The 24,954-nt window shown below is 36.9% G+C and overlaps 2 protein-coding genes across 2 annotated transcripts in view; one reads left to right on the top strand and one right to left on the bottom strand.

Moving 5' to 3' along the window:
* The window catches only part of PIK3C2G (phosphatidylinositol-4-phosphate 3-kinase catalytic subunit type 2 gamma), a 664,807-nt gene that overhangs the window by 49,248 nt on the left and 590,605 nt on the right, over positions 1-24,954 (top strand). The gene's annotated exons all lie outside the window — the stretch shown is intronic.
* RERGL (RERG like) lies at positions 10,887-21,142 on the bottom strand. Its single transcript, XM_027541450.1, has 5 exons — positions 21,046-21,142; positions 19,339-19,395; positions 16,424-16,497; positions 14,371-14,519; positions 10,887-11,625 (listed from the first exon to the last, which is right to left on the bottom strand). Exons 1-5 carry the CDS (start codon positions 21,095-21,097, stop codon positions 11,343-11,345), a joined length of 615 nt encoding a protein of 204 aa, XP_027397251.1. The 5' UTR covers positions 21,098-21,142; the 3' UTR covers positions 10,887-11,342.

Below are 24,954 nucleotides of genomic sequence, written 5' to 3' on the forward strand. Positions count from 1 at the left end.
TAGTTTTAAACTCTTAATTTTGATTATTCTCTGTTTATTGGAATTGAAACATTGATAATCTTTCAGTAACACTGAGTATATTTTTCAAGCATTTGTGTATTTGAAGTTGTCTTCATAATTCAGTCAGAATTTTTGTCTTTATAACTAAAGTTTAGCAAAAGTTTTCCTCATTAGACATTTCACTTCTCATTACAAACTATCACATAGTTGCAAAGAAATTAAAGGCCAGCTAAATTTTTCCACTGATTTTTACCTTCTTTTTCTTCCTGGGAGACTCTGTAATTTTTTTTTTTCTGAAACACATTGAATCATATTTGATATTTAGGATTGTATCTATTTCCTTGTACTACAAGGATAGGGACTGTTCTACAAGGTTACAGTCTAATTTTCATGCCTGTAATATTAATTAATATCATCATATGATTTTTAATATATCTCTCTGTTATTTGAATTCTTAAAAATCTCCTCTTGTTTTACATCACCATCATTCAATTGATTTTCTGCAATTCCAGTTTAATGTTTCATTGCCTAAAATGAAACTTTTAAAGTCTGTCCTAGACTTTCTACTTATTTTTCATTTTAAAAATTATTTTTGGATATATACTTTTCTAATTTAGATTAATATTTATGTATTCTTATCTTGAGTAATATTTTCAGAAGTCCATTGTTATTAATGTATATGTATGGTGGGGCCATTTATCTGTTCTGTTATATGTTTCCTGATGCTTATAAAAGGAAGAAAGTTTTAATGGTCTGGTTTGCCAGCATATGATACTTCCATTTTTATCCTTATCTTCATCACCCTCATTATTTTAGAAAGGGATAATGTAGCTATCTCAAGTCTCATACTTGAAGTGTGGTTGTTGTGTCCAACTCAGCATAAATTCTATGCGTGTTAGTCTCTCAGTTGTGTCCGACTCTGGGACTCCATGGACTGTAGCCCACCAGGCTCCTCTGTAGATGGAATTCTCCAGGCAATAGTACTGGAGTGGGATGCCATTCCATTCTCCAGAAGACCTACCTGATCCAGGAATCGAACCCTCTCCCGCATTGCAGGGGATTCTTTACTACTTGAGCCAACAGGGAAGTATCAAATTCTATGCATAATCAGAATTTATTTAGTTTGGCTATGCTTAATGGAGGTGAAGGTAGTTCCCAAATTTGCTGTCTTCTCATTACAAGGGAGATATAACGGATAACATGACACAATTTTTTTTTCTATTTTTAACAAATGCTATACATGAATAGTTCTAAACCACAGCCCTTTGAGCCCCTGCTCCAACACTTCCTTCCTATAACCAAATCTTGACCTCATCTGTGTTTGCCTTTATCCATGATTGCAATACTGATGAAGAAAGTTTGCAACTGTTGCTTCTCTTATTCTTTTAGCTGTGACTGTTTAAAGAAAGATAGGTGTTGATAGTGGGTCTTGCAGAGAAGGCAATGGCACCCCACTCCAGTACTCTTGCTAGGCAAGTCCCATGGATGGAGGAGCCTGGTAGGCTGCAGTCCATAGGGTCGCTAGGAGTCAGACAACTTCAGTTTCACTTTTCACTTTCACGCGTTGGAGAAGGAAATGGCAACCACTCCAGTGTTCTTGCCTGGAGAATCCCAGGAACGCCAGAGCCTGGTGGGCTGCCATCTATGGGGTCGCACAGAGTCGGACGCAACCGAAGCGACTTAGCAGCAGCAGCAGCAGCAGTGGGTCCTGAGTAATAAGATAATGTGTATGGTTCAGAAAATCATTCTCATGGAGGGAAGGGACAGATGGTTTCTTTTCTGGGTGTGCAAAGCTTGTCTGAAGCTAGGATTTAAGAAAAGGGTAATATAGGCAAAGTGCATTTTTAGCCCAGAAGGTAGCACAAAGATATCTCCAATTTTATCTTTCATTTCTATTCTCAATTATGTAAGTGAAACACTGAAATTCTGTTACATGACCTGTGTTATACGAAACTCAATACTATTACAAACTGTCATTATTTAATTTAAAAAATTGAAGTTTAATGGAAAATTGTGAAATAGTAGATTTGGTCCTTTTCACTAGTCAATGTTTCAATTAAATCTCCATGATTAAATAAGGCATGCCAATTTGTGTCCAATATTAAAGTTCTGTGATAGATGATTATTTACTACTCGTTCTGTAAAGATAAAATCATTAAAGCTGTGTTGTTTTATATTTTTTATAGGTGAGTTCAATTTGTTTAAATGTATTTAATAAAAAAATCATTAGAGAGAGATAAATATAGACATATAGTATAACTATATAGCATACCTATATACACAAATACACATATGTGTGTGTTAGTTTCAGTCTACCAAAGAATATGTTTATCTTCAAAAAGATGTTATTAAGAGAACAATAAATAGTATTTGAAATGACCTAATTCCATAATTTTTAAACTATTTTTGAGCAGGTTTTGCTCAAATCATTTCCTATTGTGGAGAATAACAATAAGTAAAATATAGGCTTCTTTTACTTATGGCCTCAAAATTTTCTGATAAATTTCAACCAACTGGTTATTTTCTTTATAATTGTTGCTTGAATAATTTAAATTTTCTGTCTTTAACTCAACATCAGAACTTTAACCCCAAATATGTATAGAAATAACCCCAAAATTTAAAAACTGAAATAGTTTATTACCATGAAAGTAAATCTGTATCTGGAAAAAATATCAGTTTAACTTAATATGTGTTTTGAAAAGTTCTCATGTGTCTAGTAGTTTAATACTCATTTTTACAGCTGAGTTGACTAAACAACTAAAACTGAGATGTTAAACACTCAATCTTATAAAGTGATCTAAAAACTACAGAGGTAACTCATGGTCATACTTCCACATAATGGCACATAATTCCATTTCTTACTCTTCTTCCATTTTCTGTTTTTTCTTAATTCCTTATGTCTTAGTTTTTCCAGGATTACTAAAATGGTCAAATTTCACATTGCAACTGACACTTTTTATCAGCTCATCCCTTCCTTACAGGAACTAATAGTTCCATTCTTAATAATAAATTATATCTCTATCCAAAAGAAATAAAATACTGTTTGGTTGTTTATACGTTTGAAAACTCTGATGAACTTCTTACTTGCTTGGAATGTGTTGTCATGATGGAGTATATTCCCAATTTACAGTCTGCTTTTTTTTCCTTGGGAATTTAAAATACTTTCAATACTCTGGACTTTGCCTGATTCCCCCAGAAGTGTGGAGTATGACTGATAACTGCCTTTAGAATCCCTAATAGCTAAATTACAATTATTATGCAAAGTCCTACAATAGACAGTTATATGGATTGTTAAATGACTTTGCCTTTTTTGCAAACTATAATCATTTTCCTTTATTAGCTGAAGGATTTCATAATTTAAGGAAGATGAGAAACCTATAAGTCACACTTTCAAGTAAGGAACATGGATATTGCAAACATTAAATTCCCCCATAAAAACGTTAAGGCATCATTAAACTAGGTTCAGATTAATACAATTCAGTCAACTCTAGATAGATATCTCCCATAATAAGCTGAAACAATACCTAGTGATCTAAGATGTAAAATATTTTACTACAGCCAATTTATAAACCTATAAAACATACAGGTATCATTCAACCTCTTTATTAATAGTGCATGCCTTGTATTAAATCAAAACCATTTCAAAGGCCCCTCCCCTTTGGCATTCTCTTCCTCAGCTGTTGCCCCTCATTATGTGTTATCTCATTGAAGCTCATCCAAAGTGAATGACGGCATCTTTTTTTTTTTTTTTTTAATAGAAGCAGCACAGGCAATTCCCAGCCTAGTGCTACAGCTTAACTATCTTTGAGATTTATAGACACACTTGCTATCTTCAACCTACAATGGTCTATGGCCTAATGTTGATGTATTTGTTTCTGCACTGTAAGTAGATGTGGTTTTTCTCACTTTGGAAAACTGCAATTTGTTATTTTTAGGTTTTCACAAGTTGCTTTACATATGAGTGATAGTCATAAGGAGAGCGATTTGGGAATAACTGGATATTGTAGATAATTTTGAATCTGGTTTGGAAGATTCTTTTTTTTCATTATGTTTTTGCCCAATAAGAAAGCCAAATATTTCATATTGACTGAGTTACTGGGGATTTTAAAGAATTATCTGTTCTGATTACCTATTGCCACGTAAGAACGCCTCCCTCCAAAACAAACAAACAAACAAAACATAACCAAGGATATATTCTGGGCTTAGAATTCTATAAGTGGGAATAACTTATCCCTGATCCACATAGCATGGGTTAGAGGAGTTCAGTTTTAGAGACTGAAATCACCTGAGGATTTGCATGCGTTTGGGAGTTGTGTGCTCACTAACCCCAAGCAGTATAGTATTCCTGTCCTGGTGTCTTCAGCGCAGCCAGATTCATCCATGCAAATTTTGAACAAAATTTTAAACAAATGTTGAGTCCCAGGAAGAGATGGGAGCTCGAGCTGTTTTCCAAGCTGGTCTGATGAGTCCTTTCCATTATTTCCATCTCATCCCATGTATTAAAAGAGAGTCAGCAAGGATAGTCTGTATCAGGGGGAAGGAAATTAGAATCAACCTATCAATGGGAGAATGTCAAAAAATGTGTGAATATGTTTTATAACTATCACATTATAAAAGGGGAAACCTAGTACCTTTAACCTCAGTTCAGTTCAGTTCAGTTTCTCAGTCGTGTCCGACTCTTTGCGACACCATGAATCGCAGCACGCCAGGCCTCCCTGTCCATCATCAACTCCCGGAGTTCACTCAATCTCACGTCCATCGAGTCGGTGATGCCATCCAGCCATCTCATCCTCTGTCATCCCCTTCTCCTCCTGCCCCCAATCCCTCCCAGCATCAGGGTCTTTCCCAATGAATCAACTCTTCGCATGAGGTGGCCAAAGTATTGGAGTTTCAGCTTTAGCATCAGTCCTTCCAATGAACACCCAGGACTGATCTCCTTTAGAATGGACTGGTTGGATCTCCTTGCAGTCCAAGAGACTCTCAAGAGTCTTCTCAAACACCATAGTTCCAAAGCATTAATTCTTCAGCACTCAGCTTTCTTCACAATCCAACTCTTACATCCATATATGACCACTGGAAAAACCATAGCCTTGACTAGACAGACCTTTGTTGACAAAGTAATATCTCTGCTTTTTAATATGCTATCTAGGTTGGTCATAACGTTCCTTCCAAGGAGTAAGCATCTTTTAATTTCATAGCTGCAATCACCATCTGCAGTGATTTTGGAGCCCCAAAAAATAAAGTCTGACACTGTTTCCACTGTTTCTCCATCTATTTCCCATGAAATGATGGGACCAGATGCCATGATCTTCGTTTTCTGAATGTTGAGCTCTAAGCCAACTTTTTCACTCTCCTCTTTCACTTTCATCAAGAGGCTTTTTAGTTCCTCTTCACTTTCTGCCATAAGGTGGTGTCATCTGCATATCTGAGGTTATTGATATTTCTCCCGGCAATCTTGACTCCAGCTTGTGCTTCTTTCAGCCCAGTGTTTCTCATGATGTGCTCTGCATAGAAGTTAAAGAAGCAGGGTGACAAAATACAGGCTTGACATACTTTATTTTCCTATTTGGAACCAGTCTGTTGGTCCATGTCCAGTTCTTACTGTTGCTTCCTAACCTGCATACAGAGGTTTCTCAAGAGGCAGGTCAGGTGGTCTGGTGTTTCCAGCTGTTTCAGAATTGTCCACAATTTATTGTGATCCACAGAGTCAAATGCTTTGGCATAGTCAATAAAGCAGAAATAAATGTTTTTCTGGAACTCTCTTGCTTTTTTGATGATCCAGCAGATGTTGGCAATTTGATCTCTGGTTCCTCTGCCTTTTCTAAAACCAGCTTGAACATCTGGAAGTTCACGGTTTGTGTATTGCTGAAGCCTGGCTTGGAGAATTTTGAGCATTACCTTTAACCTAGTACCTTTAAATATCACTCTGAAAAATAATCAGTGGTTCACCAACAGTTCATTCATTATGTTATCTCATGGAAACTATTTTTAAAATAGAAATTATTTTTAATGGAAAACATTTTTCAACTTTACTAAGGTATAACTGAAAAAACTGCAATATATTTAATGTGTATGACATAGTGATTTCATCCACAGATACACTGAGGGCTTCCCAGGTGTGCTAGTGGTAAAGAGCCCCCTGCTAATGCAGGAGACATGGGAGACATGGGTTTCATCCCTGAGTCAGGAAGATCCCCTAGAGGAAGAAATGGCAACCCACTCCAGTATTCGTGCCTGGAGAACTCCATGGACAGAGGAGATTGGCAAGCTACAGTTCCTAGGTCGCAAACAGTTAGACATGACTGATATGACTTAGCACACACATATGTTGTGAAATGATTACCACAATCAAGTTAACTAACACACCCATCACCTCACACAGTTATCTTTTTTCTTTTTGCTAAGAATGTTTGTTGTTATTCCTTTGTTCCATAGACACCTTGTAACAATTGTCATCTCAGATCACCTTGCTATAAAATCAAGCTACAGTAAAGAAATATTAATATATACAAATATGAATAGTATACTTAGAAAACTCTTGAACTCTGATTCATCACAGATACATATGCATAGATTAAGCTATGAAAGAATTTTCATACCATTTTGACAGTAGAGTTCTTCCATGTGGAATAGATAAGTATGTTACTTTTTAATGCAAAATCAGCCCCAAAGAATCATTCTTTGACTGGGAAAATAATTTTAAAGAATGAAGACCAAATCTTTTATTTGGGCAGATAATAAGAACAAAATAAATAAAAAAGATAAAAGTATAAATGTTTAAAATGATATATATATTCATATACATATACTTATATAGTCAATATTAATAATATAAAAAATTAGTAAAAGCCCTATAAATAGTTGATCAAAAAAAGTGTCCTACTGATTTTATGGGAATAATACACAAAAGAAGTTTATTTCTCATTTACAAAGCAATGTAATCTGAATATTCTTAGTTGATAAGAAGCACTCCTCACTCAAGCTTGATGTAATAGTGCCAGGCGAAAGAGGACAGGCTCTCATTACAGATCTGCCCAGAGGTGACCATGAAGTTTATTGGTAAAAGCAAACTATCCCATTTGTCAGTAGACTTTGTTGTGTACCCTATAAGACAGGAAGGTGTAATACAAGATGGTACAGAGTTTTAGACCATGATCATAGTTTTGCCAGTTGGTCAGAGGTATCTGTAAGAGGTGGGCTTCCCAGGTAGTACAGTGGTAACAAATCTGCCTGCCAATGCAGGAAACGTGGGTTCTATCCCTAGGTGGACAAGGTTTCCCTGGAGTAGGAAATGGCAACCCACTCCAGTATTCATGCCTGGAAAATCTCATGGACAGAGGAGCATGGCAGGCTATAGCACAGAGTCGAAAATGACTGAGCATGCATGCACACATCTGTAAGAGGTAAGACTGGAAGAACAGTGCCAAGAAGGACTGGAGAAAAAGTATGTGAATGGATCTCCGAGAGACAGCATAAAATGTACAGGTCTTTGTGTATCATTTTAATGCCCACTAGAGAGCATCCACCAATGCGAAATCACTTTACATCCAAATGAGCAGGATGAACTGCCCTACAGATAAACTTGTTTTGCTTGACCACTGTTGTGCTTATATGTAATGGACTCAGGATAACAATGGCCTTGGTGGCAAGGATGGCAGCAAGGTTTGAGCCCACAATATGAACTTTGCCTCAATAAAGCATCTAAGTTTCCAACCAACCAGTATAAAAAATGGAGCCTTGCTCTAGATACAGCATTGTTTCTCTGGGGGCTGAGCGAATGGATAAATAGGCTGACAGGTTAAATAGTTGTTGTTCAGTCGCTAAGTCATGTCCAAATCATTGCAACCCCATGGACGCAGCATGCCAGGCTCCTCCATCCCTCACTATTTCCCGGAGTTTGCTCAAATTCATGTTCACTGAGTCGGTGATGCTATCTAACCATTCCATCCTCTACTGCCCCCTTCTCCTTTTGCCTTCAATCTTTCCCAGCATTAGAGTCTTTTCCAATGAGTTGGTTCTTTGCATCATGTAGCCAAAGTATTGGAGCTTCAGCTTCAGCAACAGTTCTTATAATGAATATTCAGGGTTGACTTCCTTTAGGATTGACTGGTGTGATCTCCTTGTAATCCAAGGGACTCTCAAGCTTAAACAGCCTTTGGGTTAAACACTGGCATCCAGATTCTGCTGTCCCAGGATTCTATCATTTGCATTGATACTGACAAGTGGGGTTCAATGGCAGCATCTCTACTGTCAGCTCTGCCCGGTGGAGCACAGTCACTATGATGCTTGTCAAAGCTCTTTGCCTCTTCACCACTCTGTTCCTCACTTCCTTATAGTACAGGAAGTTCCTCTGAATCGTCCCAGAGAACACGATCAGATGGTGGGTTCTTGGGCCCAACCCTTCATAACAACTCAAACTCCCCCATCTTTATGAACATTCTGAACTATTTTGTAACTACCACATACAAGTTTCCTTATTTCCACTTGTATATCATCCAGGTTAGCTTTCTCTACAACAGGAGAGCTAAATGTTGGCTCATGACTCACCATGAGCAAGATCATGTCAATGAGATGGATTCTCTCCTGTGCAGCAAAACAGTTTGTATTACCCTCCTGGACTCCTGTCTACCACCCTCTACTGAAGATCTTTCACATGGTCTCTAGGTTAGTGCACATACATGTTGAATTTAAAAAAAAAAAAAAAGCACAACACGAGAGTTGCGAGTTAAGTTTTATTTGGGGCAAAATGAGGATGGCAACCCAGGAGAAAGCGTTTCAGATAACTCTGAGAACCTGCTCCTAGGAGGCGAGGGGAGGAGCTAGGATATATAGGATTTTCACAACAAAAGACAGGTAGTCATTAGGTGGCACAGTGATAAAAGAATCTGCCTGCCAATGCAGGAGGCTCAGGAGACACAGGTTCCATCCCTAGGTCTTGATGAGCCCCTGGAGGAGTCCATGGCAACTCCAATATTTTTGCATGGGAAGTTCCATGGACAGAGGAGCCTAGTGGGCTACAGTCTATGGGGTCACAAAGAGTTGGGCATGACTCTGAGCACATAGTCCTCAGAAACTTCAAAAGATTACCATTAATTAGAGAAACCAGATATCCCAAGTTAAGGAAGTTAGTACTTTTCTATGTATGGAAACATGCAAGAGTCTGTGCTCACTGAAATCATTCCTTTCATATGCACCTCAGTTATCTGGGCCATTATCTTGTGTTTTCACAGCCTGGGTTCCCCCACGGCTCCCCGAAGAGCCCTGCAGGGATGGCTGCAGAGAGTGGCTGCTAGATGGCAGGTATTCTTTTCCTTCCTGAGTGTCCTCAGGACTCATCAGCTCATGTTGGACGGCTGCAATTGCTGATGACCGTGACATCCTTGTTTACTGATATGATAGGAAATACTCCATTTCTCAATGTTAACTCTATAGCTCAATATTAGGAGCATTGCATGTACGCCCAGGTGAACGTATCAGAAATCAAACCTTACTTATCAGTGATTTGGCTGAAATCAGGCCTCGACCTGCAACTTGAAATGCAGCAGTCAGCAGGCTCACCAAGGATGGCAGAAGGGGCGCTGCAGTCCAGGAGGTGGACAGATGACTTTGGGGGGGAAATTGTACCCTATGTAATGGTAGAAGGCCCAAAATGTTTTTGTCTCATGTAATACTTATTTCAGGACAATAAGGGCTTCAAGCTTATATAATTATCTACTAGTTTTTACCTTTTCCTTCCCCTATGACATCTAGATTTCCAAATGAACTTAAAAAAAAATGCTAATCTCTTTTTTTGACACAAATTTTATTTTATTATATTTTATTTTAATTTAATTTTATTTTTAAACTTTACATAATTGTATTAGTTTTGCCAAATATCGAAATGAATCTGCCACAGGTATACCCGCGTCCCCCATCCTGAACCCTCCACCCTCCTCCCTCCCCTCCCCTCCCTCTGGGTTGTCCCAGTGCACCAGCCCCAAGCATCCAGTACCGTGCATGGAACCTGGACTGGCGACTCGTTTCATACATGATGCTAATCTTTTAATCTAAAAAGGATCTTAGCTGCATCAGTTTTTACTCTATGATAATTGCCCTTGTTACTACAGTATACAATAAAGAATTGTAGACTTTTTCATCATCAGGCCGAATATAAACTATGGGTAAGAAACATTTATTTTTTTAATTGGGGGAATATTGTTTTACAGTGTTGTATTGGTTTCTGCCATACAACAATACAAATCAGCCGTAATTATACATATATCACCTCCCTATTGAGATTCCCTCCCCTCCCCTCCCTCTACCGTACCACTCTAGGTCATCACAGAGCACCAGGCTAGGTTCCCAGTGTTATACAACAACTTCTCACCAGCTATCTATTTTACATATGGTAACATATATACGTCAGTGCTAATTTTTCCATTCATCTGACTTTATTCTTTCCCCAGAATTTAACTTCTTAAGGCCTTAGCAGTTAAAAAAAAAAAAAAAAAACTTGTGTGATCTTAAATAACTCACTGCTTATTATAGATACACTTTCTAAATTAAATCCATGCATTTCTGTTAAATAGATCTTGAATTTTACAAATTGATAAATTAAGCTCTATAATATATTGAAGAAGTGAAGTGAAAGTTGCAGCCATGTCTCTTAGATACCCCATGAACTATACAGTCCATGGAATTCTTCAGGCCAGAATATGGACTGGGTAGCCCTCCACTTCTCCAGGGGATCTTCCCAACCCAGGGATCAAACTGGGTCTCCTGCACTGCAAGTGGATTCTTTACCAGCTGAGCTACCAGGTGAATATAACTACCAGTTCAGTTCAGTTCAGTCGCTCAGTCGTGTCTGACTCTGTGACCCCATGAATTGCAGCACGCCAGGCCTCCCTGTCCATCACCAACTCCCAGAGTTCACTCAGACTCATGTCCATCGAGTCAGTGATGCCATCCAGCCATCTCATCCTCTGTCGTCCCCTTCTCCTCCTATATATAACTACATATTTCATCTAAAAGACATATATAAAATATAGGTAAGGGAGCCCTAAAGAATAGTAGTTTAAGAAAATTACATAAGCAGGGTTTATTTGGTAAGGTAAACTGTACAGTAATCCACCATTAAATTATACTAATACTATTCTGTGTATAGAGAATAGTGTGAAGCAAAATGTATAAGATACAAGCAACCAAAAAGGCAAACTATATATTTGAAAACACAGTTGTGGTTCATGGTCAATTATTTCATATCTCTAAGAGAATGTTTTCGCTGCACACAAAAGGTAAATTTAATTCCCAAACAAATGTTTGAAACTCTCTGATATAATAAATCCCCCAGGATCACATGTCTACTAAACAGATTTCCTTCTCTTTCCAAATACATTATTGATCAGCTTGGCCATGGATTTAGATCCACTGTATCTTCTCTTCTCTTTGAGTTTGAAGTTTGTCAGGATGTCCCTGATAATTCTGATAAACATCATTTCCACCTCCAGAGATTGCTCTGCTGCAGACAGTTCACAGAATTGGCACCGGTTATCCAATGCCAGTTTGTGCCCTTCTTCCCAGCCAACCTCTCGCACATGACAGAGATCTTGCTTGTTACCCACCAAAAGCACTGCTGACTCCACAGGTCTGAAATACAGATACACAATTCTTTGGTAAGACTGCTTTAACAACTCTTTTTTTATATATTAAGTAGGTTTATATAAAAATGAATTATAGGACCCCCCCCAAAAAAAGGAAAAAATATTATGTGTATTATTTGTTCGTGTGTATTTGTAGTCATGTGTGTATCCTCATTTACTCATAAAAAGGATTTTAGATTAAATGTAAATGACACAGACCCAACAAAACTCTTAAAGCATAAGATTTGAAGTGGCACAAATCTATTCCTGGAACTATGGCTCTGTTTATTAACAAGACATGAGTGTGACATCATTTTCCATTTTCAGTTCTCTTATATGTTAAAAAACAAAAAAGGTAAAATAGTTCTCATCACCCAGAATGAAGAAGTATGTCGAAAACCTAGCTCAATGCCAGGCTATAATAAAAATAAAAAAAATAATAATAAAAGCATCTTTTATTAAAGATGCTTATTAAGCATTATTTTTCATTTTCTTATCAATTGAAAGAGAAGGACTAGCTACTGCTTCTTTACTAATTAAACAATTTAAATACAGTTTTCTTAAGGAAAAATATTATTCAGTACTCATCACTGTTTGTTCCCTGTTAATATTCATTATAACATATTCTAAAGAAAATTTTACCATCTTGTAACTGTGTACAACTTTTCTGATTTATTTAAGAAATATATTTCTTTGTAAGGTAATGTCTTTGGCAAATATCAATACAATCTCTGTGGTTACAGTGCAACATTTCTAAAGCAGGGTTTCATTTGAAGAATACAGTATGGCCACTAGTCCTTAAATGACAAGAAATAGTGCCAAGATATCTACTATAGGGAAGAAATGGGAAAATGAAGTCTTCAACACCATCTCAAGAGATATTGTATAGAAACCACCAAAGTATGTTTTATTCACATGATGGTTTGAGCCATCAAGGAAAAAGCATTGCATGTCTAACACTAGACTCTTGATGATAGTAATAGTACATTATGACATAGTTCATATACTAATAATATCTCTTTATATAGGGCTTCCCTGGTAGCTCAGCTCGTAGAGAATCTGCCTGCCATGCAGGAGATCCCAGTTTGATTTCTGGGTCAGGAAGATGCACTGGAGAAGGGATAGGCTACCCACTCCAGTATTCTCGGGCTTTCCTGGTGGCTCAGACAGTAAAGAATCTTCCTGCAACGTGGGAGACCTAGGTTCGATCCCTGGGTTGGGAGGATCCCCTGTAAAAAGGAATGACTACCCACTATAGTATTCTAGCTTGGAGAATTCCATGGACAGAGGAGTGTGGCAGGCTACAGTCCACGGGGTCACAAAGAGTTGGACACGACGGAGTGACTTTCACACATATAGTTCAGAAAATTATTGTGAAGAATTAATGGGGAAGAATAAATGAAATATTTTGAAGGATAAGTCACAAATATCAGATATAATTTTTTAAATGCCATATTTTCTTTCTATCTATAGATAAGAGATTTGGAAATAGACTCTACTTAAAGATTAAAAATTGGAAATACCCAAGAATTATTTGATCAACACATTAAGAATATTGCCTGAGAATGTCAAATATAAGGATTTTTAAAATATACATTTTTAATTCTTCTTGAGTGATTCTTTTGATAATGAAGAATAGCAAAGTAATTTTAATTACTTACCCTTACCACAGTTATGGTGCTTAAACATAAAATATTTAACACCCAAAACAATGGAGTTCCCTCAAAATCAGTAATATTATAGGAAATCAGAGCCCTGAGGTTTCTTAGTAAAATCATATTCTTTTCTCCTACCATGTTTCCATCAGTTCTATAATCAGAAAAAGAAGGTCTAGAAATTAAAGGGTTTACCCAAGGTCAATCAGATATAAACAAGAATTCACATCGAATGACTCCAAGGGAACACCCCTTATCAATTATTATCTGATTATTTCTTGATAATGGGCATTTAAAAAAGATATTAAAATCACAGATATCAATTTTCAGGAATGATATTGTGCTTCCTTGCTTCCCAGATTAGCATGATATTAGAGAAGGGCAAATCTGGCTAAGAGCACAAAGAATCCCTTACACCAGCATGTTGAACAAAAATAACTATTTTAAAGGGAAAGGATAAAGCAATTTAAAAAAAAGGAAAACTAAAAATGGGAAATTCATAGGTTTAAACATATATCTACTAATTCAAAAATAGTTTAAGGCATCATTGTTTTCCTGCATAATGACTTTGTCAAGACATTAACAATAGGGCATTGTAGATTAGCTCTTTATTTTAGGAGGTGAAATGGAGAAAAATGTAGTCTCATACTTAGAATTTGTAATGGTTTGATTATTCAGTCTATTTTGCTTTGTAGACTGAAAATACCAATGACTAGGAATTGAATGCCAAACGTAATATATCTGGATTTATTTAGTATCCTTAACATTTTTGCGGGAATGAAAAAGAAAGGTGGAAAGGGAACTATCTTGTGTACAAAGGACTATTATTTTGCAAGCGATTGTCATGTTAACAATAGAAGCTGTCTTGTAAAACAGTCATTTATTGGGGCAAGTTAACTGTTGATGTCTTTCAGGATATAATGTATTCTCATCTTACTCCTTTTACTACATGTGTAACTCCTGTGGAATGGAAGGTGGCTTGTTCAGGGCTGTTAAATTTTGTAATTGGAAACCTGTATTAAATTCTTCCTAATGATGCTTACAGCTCTATGATGATTTACTAAAAAGAAAGTAGAGAGGAATGAAAAATACCTCACCTTTTACAATGACTTGTCTGTGGCTCCCGAATTCTGTAGATTAATGCTTTTGCAAATGCAAAGGAAGACCTGTCACTGATGTCATACACAATAACAAACCCATCTGCCCAATGCAGCTCACTTGTGAGGGAAAATTTTGCTTTCTGTGGCTGAAAATAAATCAAACACATTGAAAGTGGTAGGATTGGACCTCTGTATTTTACATGACAGACAGCTAATTAATGGAGACCCATTTTACCTGGAAGAGAATTCAGTAAGCAAATACTGCTATTTTCTAAAATGCAGTTTATTTGTATCACACTTTTTCTTTTATCAAAAGTGATCAAATTTTTTTAAAAAATAAAGAACTATAATAAAGTTATATCTATTTCATTTGATAACTTTTTCTCTAAAAAAACTTCTCTTTTTCTGAAAATTTGATGAGCCCTAATAATTGCCTTTAACACCATATCCACACAGGAGACAGTATCTTCTATATTAGTGAACAGAATATGTATTGATTTTTTAGTAACAGATTTAAATCAGTAAAGCAACAATAGTGATTAAGGTTTAGCAAAAAAGATTTGAAGGATGTTTGCCATACCCAACAAAATCTATCCCACAGGGGATAGAGATGTTTTGAAATATTGAACAGCTAGCCACCCTTCTCTTACTTATATAATTATATTTAAACTTTTAAAATATAAATTTATTTATTTTAATTGGAGGTTAATTACTTTACAATATTGTATTGGTTTTGCCATACATCAACATGAATCTGCCACAGGTATACACGTGTTCCCCATCCTGAACCCCCTTCCCACCTCCCTCCCCGTACCATCCCTCTGGGTCGTCCCAGTGCACCAGCCCCAAGAATCCAGTATCATGCATCGAACCTGGACTGGCGATTCGTTTCATATATGATATTATACATGTTTCAATGCCATTCTCCCAAATCATCCCACCCTCTCCCTCTCCCACAGAGTCCAAAAGACTGTTCTATACATCTGTGTCTCTTTTGCTGTCTCGCATACAGGGTTATCCTTACCATCTAACAATAACCCTGTATACGAGACAGTAAAAGAGACACTGACGTATAGAACAGTCTTTTCGACTCTGTGGGAGAGGGAGAGGGTCGGATGATTTGGGAGAATGGCATTGAAACATGTATAATATCATATATGAAATGAGTCGCCAGTCCAGGTTTGATGCACGATACTGGATGTTTGGGGCTGGTGCACTGGGACGACCCAGAGGGATGGTACGGAAAGGGAGGAGGGAGGAGGGTTCAGGATGGGGAACATGTGTATACCTGTGGTGGATTCATGTTGATGTATGGCAAAACCAATACAATATTGTAAAGTTAAAAAATAAAATAAAATAAATTAAAAAATAAATTCCATATATATGCATTAGTATGCTGTATTGGTGTTTGAATAAAGGGGTTTGTACTCAAAATCCTTCTTACTTTGGTTTTATTGACAGTGGTTTAGTTATCTGGTGGCTCAGACAGTAAAGCGTGTTGCTTACAATGCGGGAGACCTGGGTTTGATCCCTGGGTCAGGAAGATACTCTGGAGACGGAAATGGCAACCCATTCCAGTACTCTTGCCTGGAAAACCCCATGGACGGAGGAGCCTGGTAGGCTACATTCCGTGGGATCGCAAAGAGTCGGACACGACTGAGCTACTTCACTTTCATTTTCTTTAGTTATCAACAAATGCAACTTAGCAAACATATAAACTATGAATTATATGTTTATATAAATTATATAAATTATATAAACTATGAATTAATAAGCATTAAACTATTAGTATTTTGACAGCTACATTGTGACCTGATAAAAATATATTATGAAAGCATAATAATATTGCTATTTTAAAGATATCTGTAACATAATTTTGTCATAACTTTACAGAGAAGCTAGATAATATAACACTAAAATAATTTCTTAAATTTTTAATAATTAAAATTGAGAAGTAACTTCAATATTAAGGCTAGCAACTGCACACTTACCCTTATCCTATCTTCTTCAAATCATGATTGAAAATATAAAAGTATTTTGGTTTACTTACCTGAGAACAAGGGTCATATATTTCTAGATTCAATTGCTTCCCTTCCAAACACAAATGTTTGTTATAGATAGATTCTGCAAAATATACATATACTCATTATCAGTATGGAAATACTCCAGAATTTTAAAACATGGATTTATATTTGGATCAGCCAAATATAAATATAGCCCTATAAATTCAACCAGTCATATTTTAGTTTTAGTAGCTTTTCTTTATTGATAGTGGTCAAAAAAAACATGTATTTGCTATATTTGCTCATATATATATTCCTTAAAAATGAATTTCACCACTGTACCTATTCACTGACATGTTTTTGTGCCTATATATTAGTCTGTTCATTACCATAGCCTCTAGAAGAGTAACTGCCACATGACAGGTGTCCAATAAATATTTCTTGAATGAATGAAAGACTTCATTTCTGTAACTGTCCCTCCAGTGTTTTCATACAAGACCTAACTTATCTCCAGAATTGCATACTGATACATTTGCCAACTGACACATGACCCATTCTGGCAAACACTCCATAACCCTTGGTAGAAAGATGTAGCTGACATTTGGGAAAGCCAGCTTCAGGGGGTTAGGGATGACATTTATTTTATGTAATTCAATTAATTAATTAATTGTTGGTTGTGCTGGGTCTTTGTTGCTGTGGGAGCTTTTCTCTAGTCATGGTGCATGGGCTTCTCACTGCAGTGGTTTCTCTCGTTGGGAAGCACAGGCTTTAGGGTGCTCAGACTTCAGTAACTGCAGCATGTGGCCTCGGTAGTTGCGGCTCCCGGGCTCGAGAGCACAGGTTCAACAGTTGTGACACATGGACTTAGTTGTTCTGCAGCATGTGCGATCTTCCTGGACCAGGGATTGAACCTGTGTCTCCTGCATTGACAGGCGGATACTTTACCACTGAGCCACCAGGGAAGCCCAGGGGTACATTCTGAGATCCTTCTAGGCTACACAGAGTGAAATTTGTTACTGTTTAATTAAATCTTAAAATATGTCTTCAGACAGTTTATTCTAAACTTCGTAAGCTTACTACCGTGAGTTATCAGCAGTAAAGAATGTGCCTGCAATGCAGGAGATGCAGACACAGGTTCGATCCCCGAGTGGGGAAGATCCCCTGGAAGAGGAAATAGCAACACACTCCAGTATTCTTTCCTGGAGAATCCCATGGACAGAAGAACCTGGTGGGCTACAATCCATGGGTTGCAAAGGAGTCAGATATGACTGAGAGATTAAACAACAGCAACAACCATGAACTATATCATTTCCTCCTGAGACCTTTAAAAATACCTACTCTCAATACTCAAAAACTGCCAGCAGGGGTCACCAGCTCTTAACATTTTAGAATTTTATTATTTCCCCCTGTAGGCCTTCATTTACACATAAGGTCATTTTTTGGCTAATTAATCTTCTTGCTGTGGACCTTTAACTCACTTCATTGTCTTTATAAATGTCTCTAGGTCTTATTTTTCAATAGAGGTGTAATAGCCAGAAATATGCATACTTCATTTGCTTATATAACTATGTTGTATTAAAGATTAAGGTGACATTTACTTTTGTTGTTGCTGTTAATTATTCTTTGTAAATCTGTATTGTTTTATAGTTTTGGAACACTTTCTCATGCCTTACTCTTAGTTTGTGTGTTATCTGGCCCTTTATGACTGAAGTTGTTGACCTGAGAAATGAAACAATAAGAGTTTCTCTTTCTATATATTTTTTCTTTCTATAATCAGAGCTTGCCCTAAAACACTCACAGCATCATATGAACTAAAATACTATGTTGGCTACATGCAGGCAGCAACACAATGCAATACTTCAAAGTTGTTTTCTAAAATACTCTAATAATGCTACCTCATAAATGAATGCTAAAGATTTTTGTTGTTGTTTATTTCTCATGAAAAACACTTGCAATCGTAACTTCTTACTCTAAGTATAATGGAATGAAAAAAAAAAATCCCTTTCTCCCAATTCTATTTCTTAAAATCTTCATTCCTATTAAAAAAAACAAAAAACCTTTCCCCACCATGCCTTCAATCAGGTAAGATATTAGTAGCATTATATAGATTAATTTTTGAGCCAAAAATATATTCAAACTTCTGGCAAAATTCCCCACTTTTTATTAATTCCCCACTGTGGCATTTCCCATATGTCATGCTAATTTTGATAAAAATAACAAAATTATGGTAGAGTTAGTGAAATGATCCTAAGATTATATCAAGGTGCCCTGGCACCTGTTTTAGAATTTCTCTGAAACTTACATAAGCAACCTACATAATTATGATATGATCTTTAGTCAAAGCATAATTTTCCTGTTATTTTCACATGGTCTTTTGAAAATAAGCATTTATTAAATAAATGCTTTAAATAAAATAAGCATTTATTTTGTAGTTACTTGTGCTTTTATAGTTAGTCTTTATCTCTCAGCAGATGTTGCTTTAATTTTAAAATTGCTTCACAGTTTAACAAAACCCCCACACTCACATGCTCTGCAATGGTTGGTGCAGATGGGTGGGACCCAGGTTTAAGGTTTTTCTAGTTCTAGACTGAAATCAACTGGATTTCTAATGTATCTCAGTTAACATAAAACTGGATAAATTTTATCATGAAAGAATATTTAGTTAAAATACTTATTTGGGCTTTTAAAATCAGAGTCCATGAATTAAACAAGTTGCTTAAAAGTGCAAAAATAGAAGATTCTATGAAAATGCTTCTCTGATGTTGTTAATTTGAAGAAGAAAATGGAACCCACTCCAGTATTCTTGCCTTGAAAATCCCAAAAACAGAGAAGCCTGGTGGCCTACATACAGTCCATAGGGTTGCAAACAGTCAGATAAGTCTTAGCAACTGAGCACACACGCACTGATGTTAATTGATGATGCTGAAGTTTTAAAGTGAAAAAGTCTAAAGTAGCGACTTACCAAAATTAGAAGCATATTCTCCAATGAAGCGCTTGGTAAGAAACCTTACTATAAGGGCTGCAAAACAAAACAAGCTGAATTTAAGGTCTTATCAGTTTTAAGACACAGGTAACAATTTAGCTACCTTGGTGGCTCAGACAGTAATGAATCCTCCTGCAATGTGGGAGACCTGGGTTCAATCCCCGGGTTGGGAAGATCCCCTGGAGGAGGAAATGGCAACCCAATCCAGTATTCTTGCCTGGAGAATCCCATGGACAGAGGAGCCTGGCAGGCTACATTCCACGGGGTCGCAGAGTCAGACAGGGCTGAGCAACTAAGCACAGCACACATGTATGTACGTAAGGTTTTATCTCTTGGCTTAAAAATTACTAAGTATTAATGAAGACCTTGCAGTTTTACTAAATTCTGGTCTAAATAATAATCAGTAAGATTAGCAATCATAAAACCGTAAAAATTAGGAGGCTAGAAAGAAAGTGATCTTACTGTGGTGCCCACTCAATTCACTGTGTAAGTAATTCACTAAGGCAAACACACATAAGAAACCTCAGCTTTGCAACAGAGACAGATTTCTTATTAAATCTGAGATGCAAGAACCATGATATCTTTTTATTTCATCAAATTAATTGTGGCTCCAAGGTGCCACATGTTTGTAATAGTGGCCAGGACAGTATCACACCTTTGCGAATGTTTAAGGAAACAGGGACTTCAAAATCCAAGAAACGGAGGATCGCCCTCTAGTGTTGGTTAATCTTACTGCAGCTCCTGGGTCTGGCCAGTTAGGATTCACCAGGCTCAGGTGGCTCTATTGGCAGCATCCTTACTACCACCATGTAACAAAGACAAACGCGTAGCTTCCAAGGTCATGGGCACCGTGTTGCTCAGTTCCCAGGCATTTAAAAAGCCATGTCCTCATCTCCCTTCAAAGTGTTTTCTTTTTCTTTTTCCTCCTCTGAAACGTGGCTTATGTATACCTACAGCTGATTCATCTTGATATTTGGCAGAAAACAAAATTCTGCAAAGCAATTAACCTTCAATTAAAAATAAATAAATTTTTTAAAAAGTTAAAAATAATCCACAGGTCTTCATACATTTCTCTCCACAGTTAGTCTCAGGGCAGTGGAATCTTTTCAAGACCACTGCTTGGCCACTGAGGCTTCTCAGGTGGTGCTGTCAGTGAAGAACCTGCCTGCTAATGCAGGTAGACACAAAAGATGTGGGTTCAACCCCTGGGTCAGGAAGATGCCCTGGAGGAGGGCATGGCAACTTATTCCAGTACTCTTGAATGGAGAATTCCATGGACAGAAGAGCCAGGTGGGCTACAGTCCCTAGGGTTGCAGAGAGTCTGACAAGACTGAAGCAACTTAGCACACACGCATGCAGGTGTGGGGGCAGGTGTGACAGAGTGAGAAGTATGTGGGATCATGATGGAGGGATTTCCTGTTGGTCCTATTTATTTTAAACATCAGTAGAACAAGATACAAATTAATACTTCAAACAGATGTGTTCTTCAACCTGTATATACATTTTATAAATACAAAGTTAATTGCATTGCTTGCTTATAAAATGAAAACTCCTACTGAGAAATAATATATAGTTATATCAACTCTATAAATTATAATATGTTTATATATATATAACGTCAATATATTTCTCACTCTTTATGTACTCTACACCAGAAAAAAAAAAAAAAAAAAACAACACATTTACCAGATTTCCCTGTTCCTTCACCTCCCAAAACAGTAAGCTTCACATCATTCATCTTGCTTTCCTCCTCCTTCTTGGTCTGTCCTGTTTTCTGCGGTTATCCTGAGTTGAGCCAAGCATGTGTTTTCCAACATCCTTTTTATTATTGCTACTCTAATTCCCCTAAGGCCAACTCCACCCCATACTCTTACCATCCAATAATAACTTTAAAAATATTTTCAATTAGGTTTGAACATGTCTCTGAAAAAAAAAAAATAAGTGGACTTACTATTTAGATACACAAAGATTTATTTAGCCAGTAGTTAAGAGCTTAACGGAAGCTTAGCTCCTCATATTCAACTTTCATGTACCTAAAGTATCTACCTTCTCCTAGAACCTAGAAAAATGATCTTTCTTCATGAAGAGTTTTTAGAGGATGGGTAAACATTCCTGTAAATTTCCTATAACTGGATTAGTTTTGCTTTTTTCCCTATTAATAGCTGAGGCTACATTTTCTTGGAATTTTCTTTCCTGTGAAAGACAAGGTGAGATGTGCCTGTGTGCTAAGTTGCATCAGTTGTGTCCGACTCTTTTCGACCCTATAGACTGTAGCTTGCCAGCCTCCTCTGTCCATGGGAATTTCCAGGCAAGAATACTGGAGTGGGTTGCCATGCCCTCTTCTACCAGCTCTTTCTGACCCAGGGATCAAGCTCACATATCTTATACCTCTTGCATTGGCAGGCAGGTTCTTTACTACTAGTGCCACCTGGAAAGCCCTTATGTAATACTTTATAATTAGGAAAAAGACATTTAAAAAAAGAACATTTGGAAGGGCTGTTCTGATATAATTCACTCCTGCTATGAAATGAAAGGGTAAACCTGATATGCACAATTACCACTCTGTTACCCCTTTTTTTTTTTGTCAATGGTCCTTGCTACTCCAAGAATCCAAATTATTAATACTTTCTTACCTTTCTTTCTCCTCATTTGTATATGTATAAATTTGAGAGTTGAGAAAAGAGTACAACAACAAAAAGAGAATGATTCAAACTTTGTGGACTACATTTTAAGACCCAGGTAAAGAAGTTTCATTTCTAGGCTGGGTCTATTGTAGAAACACATGCTTCTTAAAAATGCATTTATTTAATAAACATTGATTAACTGTACTCCTTGTTAAGGTTATATTGAGTTTAATTAAATAGGTCAGCAATTAAAGTATTAAATAAAAATTTTTCTGCCCTGTTAAAGTCTACAATCTACTAGGGGGAAAATGGAAATAGAATTATAATAAATATTATCATTGCTAAAATGGAGCTTTGATGAAGAGCTGGAGAAAGTAGACCAGAGGATAGAAGAGTCTTCAAAAAGTAGGTAAAGTTTGAAACATGAACAGGACCTATGGAGAGGAAAGAAAAAGTGATTGGGGATCAGGGAGATGCGTCTATTCCAAAAGAAGAAATAGACTCCATAAAGAAAAAAAGGCAAGATGGAATATGACGATTTGTGGGATTAACAAGGTAACAGATGAAAAACTTAGATTTTCCCTTTTATTACAAATTATAAAGTATTTTTAAAGTAAGCACTGCTCTCTATTTAATCCATGCCACTGTATTAAAAGTAACAAGAATGATTTTTTAATGATGTTTACCAGCTGAATTATTATACTTTAGAATTAAATGGTTTTCCTCTTTTGGGAGAAATCCTAGTCTTCCTAAGAAATTTCTGATTTATGTCTTTAGAAAGTTTAATATATCTAGTGATAGGAAGGAACAACTTAACTTCATAACAAGCATGACACCGAAAATAACATATGGAAGGTTGTTATTGGCATTTTCTCATTGCAGCCGGTTCTTCCCTATGTCCACTGGATCCCAAAGTATATTTAGTTAAGAAAGCAGTATGGGATTGAAATAGAGTGAAGTTTATAAACCTGAACAAAGAGAATATCAGTCAGTTAGTCAGTTCAGTCGCTCAGTCATGTCTGACTCTGCGATCCCATGAACCGCAGCAGGCCAGGCCTCCCTGTCCATCACCAACTCCCGGAGTTTCCCCAAACCCATGTCCATTGAGTCAGTGATGCCATCCAGCCATCTCATCCTCTGTCGTTCCCTTCTCCTCCTGCCCTCAATCTTTGCCAGCATCAGGGTTTTTTCAAATGAGTCAGCTCTTTGCATCAGGTGGCCAAAGTATTAGAGTTTCAGTTTCAACATCAGTCCTTCCAATGAACACCCAGGACTGATCTCCTTAGGATTGACTGGTTGGATCTCCTAGCAGTCCAAGGGACTCTCAAACAGAATATAATCATGCATAAACTTTTCTAAGAAACAGTGTCTATACATATATATTTTTTCAGTATCACATAAAGGTTGCTAAAAATAAAATATTCTGAAAGACAATTATACTACCTAGAATTTTCTCAAATCTCCCTAAAGAAACATCCATTCCCAACCAAACAAAAGGCATTTATTACTTTATTCATTTATTTCATGAACATAAATTTATTAAAGGTCTACTAAATGGTACCCCACTCCAGTACTCTTGCCTGGAAAACCCCATGGACGGAGGAGCCTGGTAGGCTGCAGTCCATGGTATCGCGAAGAGTCGGACACGACTGAGAGACTTCACTTTCACTTTTCACTTTCATGCATTGGAGAGGGAAATGACAACCCACTCCAGTGTTCTTGCTTGGAGAATCCCAGGGATGGGGGAGCCTGGTGGGCTGCCGTCTATGGGGTCGCACAGAGCCGGACACGACTGAAGCGATTTAGCAGCAGCAGCAGCATGTGCTTGGCACTATTCTCGGTACTAAAAATCTATCAATGAACAAAGTACTGACAGATTCTGGTCATAAGAGATGGACATTTAACATTAAAATAAGCAATCAATTGCAATCAATTACATATCCGGTATTCATGAATGTTGTTATATTTTTGTTTAGTTTTGTTTCTCTAAAGTTAGGTTAACCAGCCCTTCTCAGCTAATCTCATTTTTCTGTAGTTTCTATTAAGAGTAGATGGATAATTTCCATCAAAAGCCTCAAATTCACGGTAATGGAATAACAACAAATATCCAAGGGGAGAGAGTATCTTTGTTCTACATTATCTTGTCCCAGATCTTGAAAAGATGAAATAACTCCCAACTCATTTCTGTGTTTTGTTGCTGTGTGTACTCAGTAATGTCTGACTCTTTGTGACCCCTTGGACTGTAGCCCGCCAGACTCCTCTGTCCATGGGATTTTTCAGGCAAAAATACAGGAGTGGGTTGCCATTTTCTCCTCCAGGGGAATATGTCCAACCCAGGGACTGAAACTGCATCTCTCACATCTACATTGCAGGAAGAATTCTTTACCTGCTGAGCCACCAGGGAAGATCATTTCTGTGTCTATCATAACCCAAACCAAACATAAATGGTATACACAGACACACCAAGAAAAAAGAAATAACCAATGTCACTTATGAATACAGATCCCAGGTCCTAAGTGTAAGAGCAAATCAAATCCAGAAATCTATTTAAAGAGCCAAGCATCATGAGCGAGTAGAATATATTCTAAAAATGTCAAATTGGGTGAACACCAGGACATTTGGTAGACTATTCTAATAAATTACAAAGATAAAAGAGAAAAACTACATGTGTAACATGCTTTCTAAAGCATTTCATGAAATTTAACAGTTACTTTAAAAAATGACTTTTGTAATCTAAAAATAGGGGATTTCTTAATATTATAAAGATTATAATTTTTAAAAATCCAAATATAAAAAAATGTCTATATAATTATTGCTCCTAATTTTCCTCTACAAAGAAGATACTGTCTGTTACTCTTTAGCATAGAACCAGTAGTCCTATCAAACACAATGAGGAAATAGCACATATGAGAAAGAAGAGACAAAATGATTTTTATCTACAAATGATAGTTTTCTATGTAGTTTTATTATC

Source organism: Bos indicus x Bos taurus, chromosome 5 (assembly GCF_003369695.1).
Source record: "Bos indicus x Bos taurus breed Angus x Brahman F1 hybrid chromosome 5, Bos_hybrid_MaternalHap_v2.0, whole genome shotgun sequence".
In the NCBI taxonomy this organism is placed as follows: Eukaryota; Metazoa; Chordata; class Mammalia; order Artiodactyla; family Bovidae; genus Bos; species Bos indicus x Bos taurus.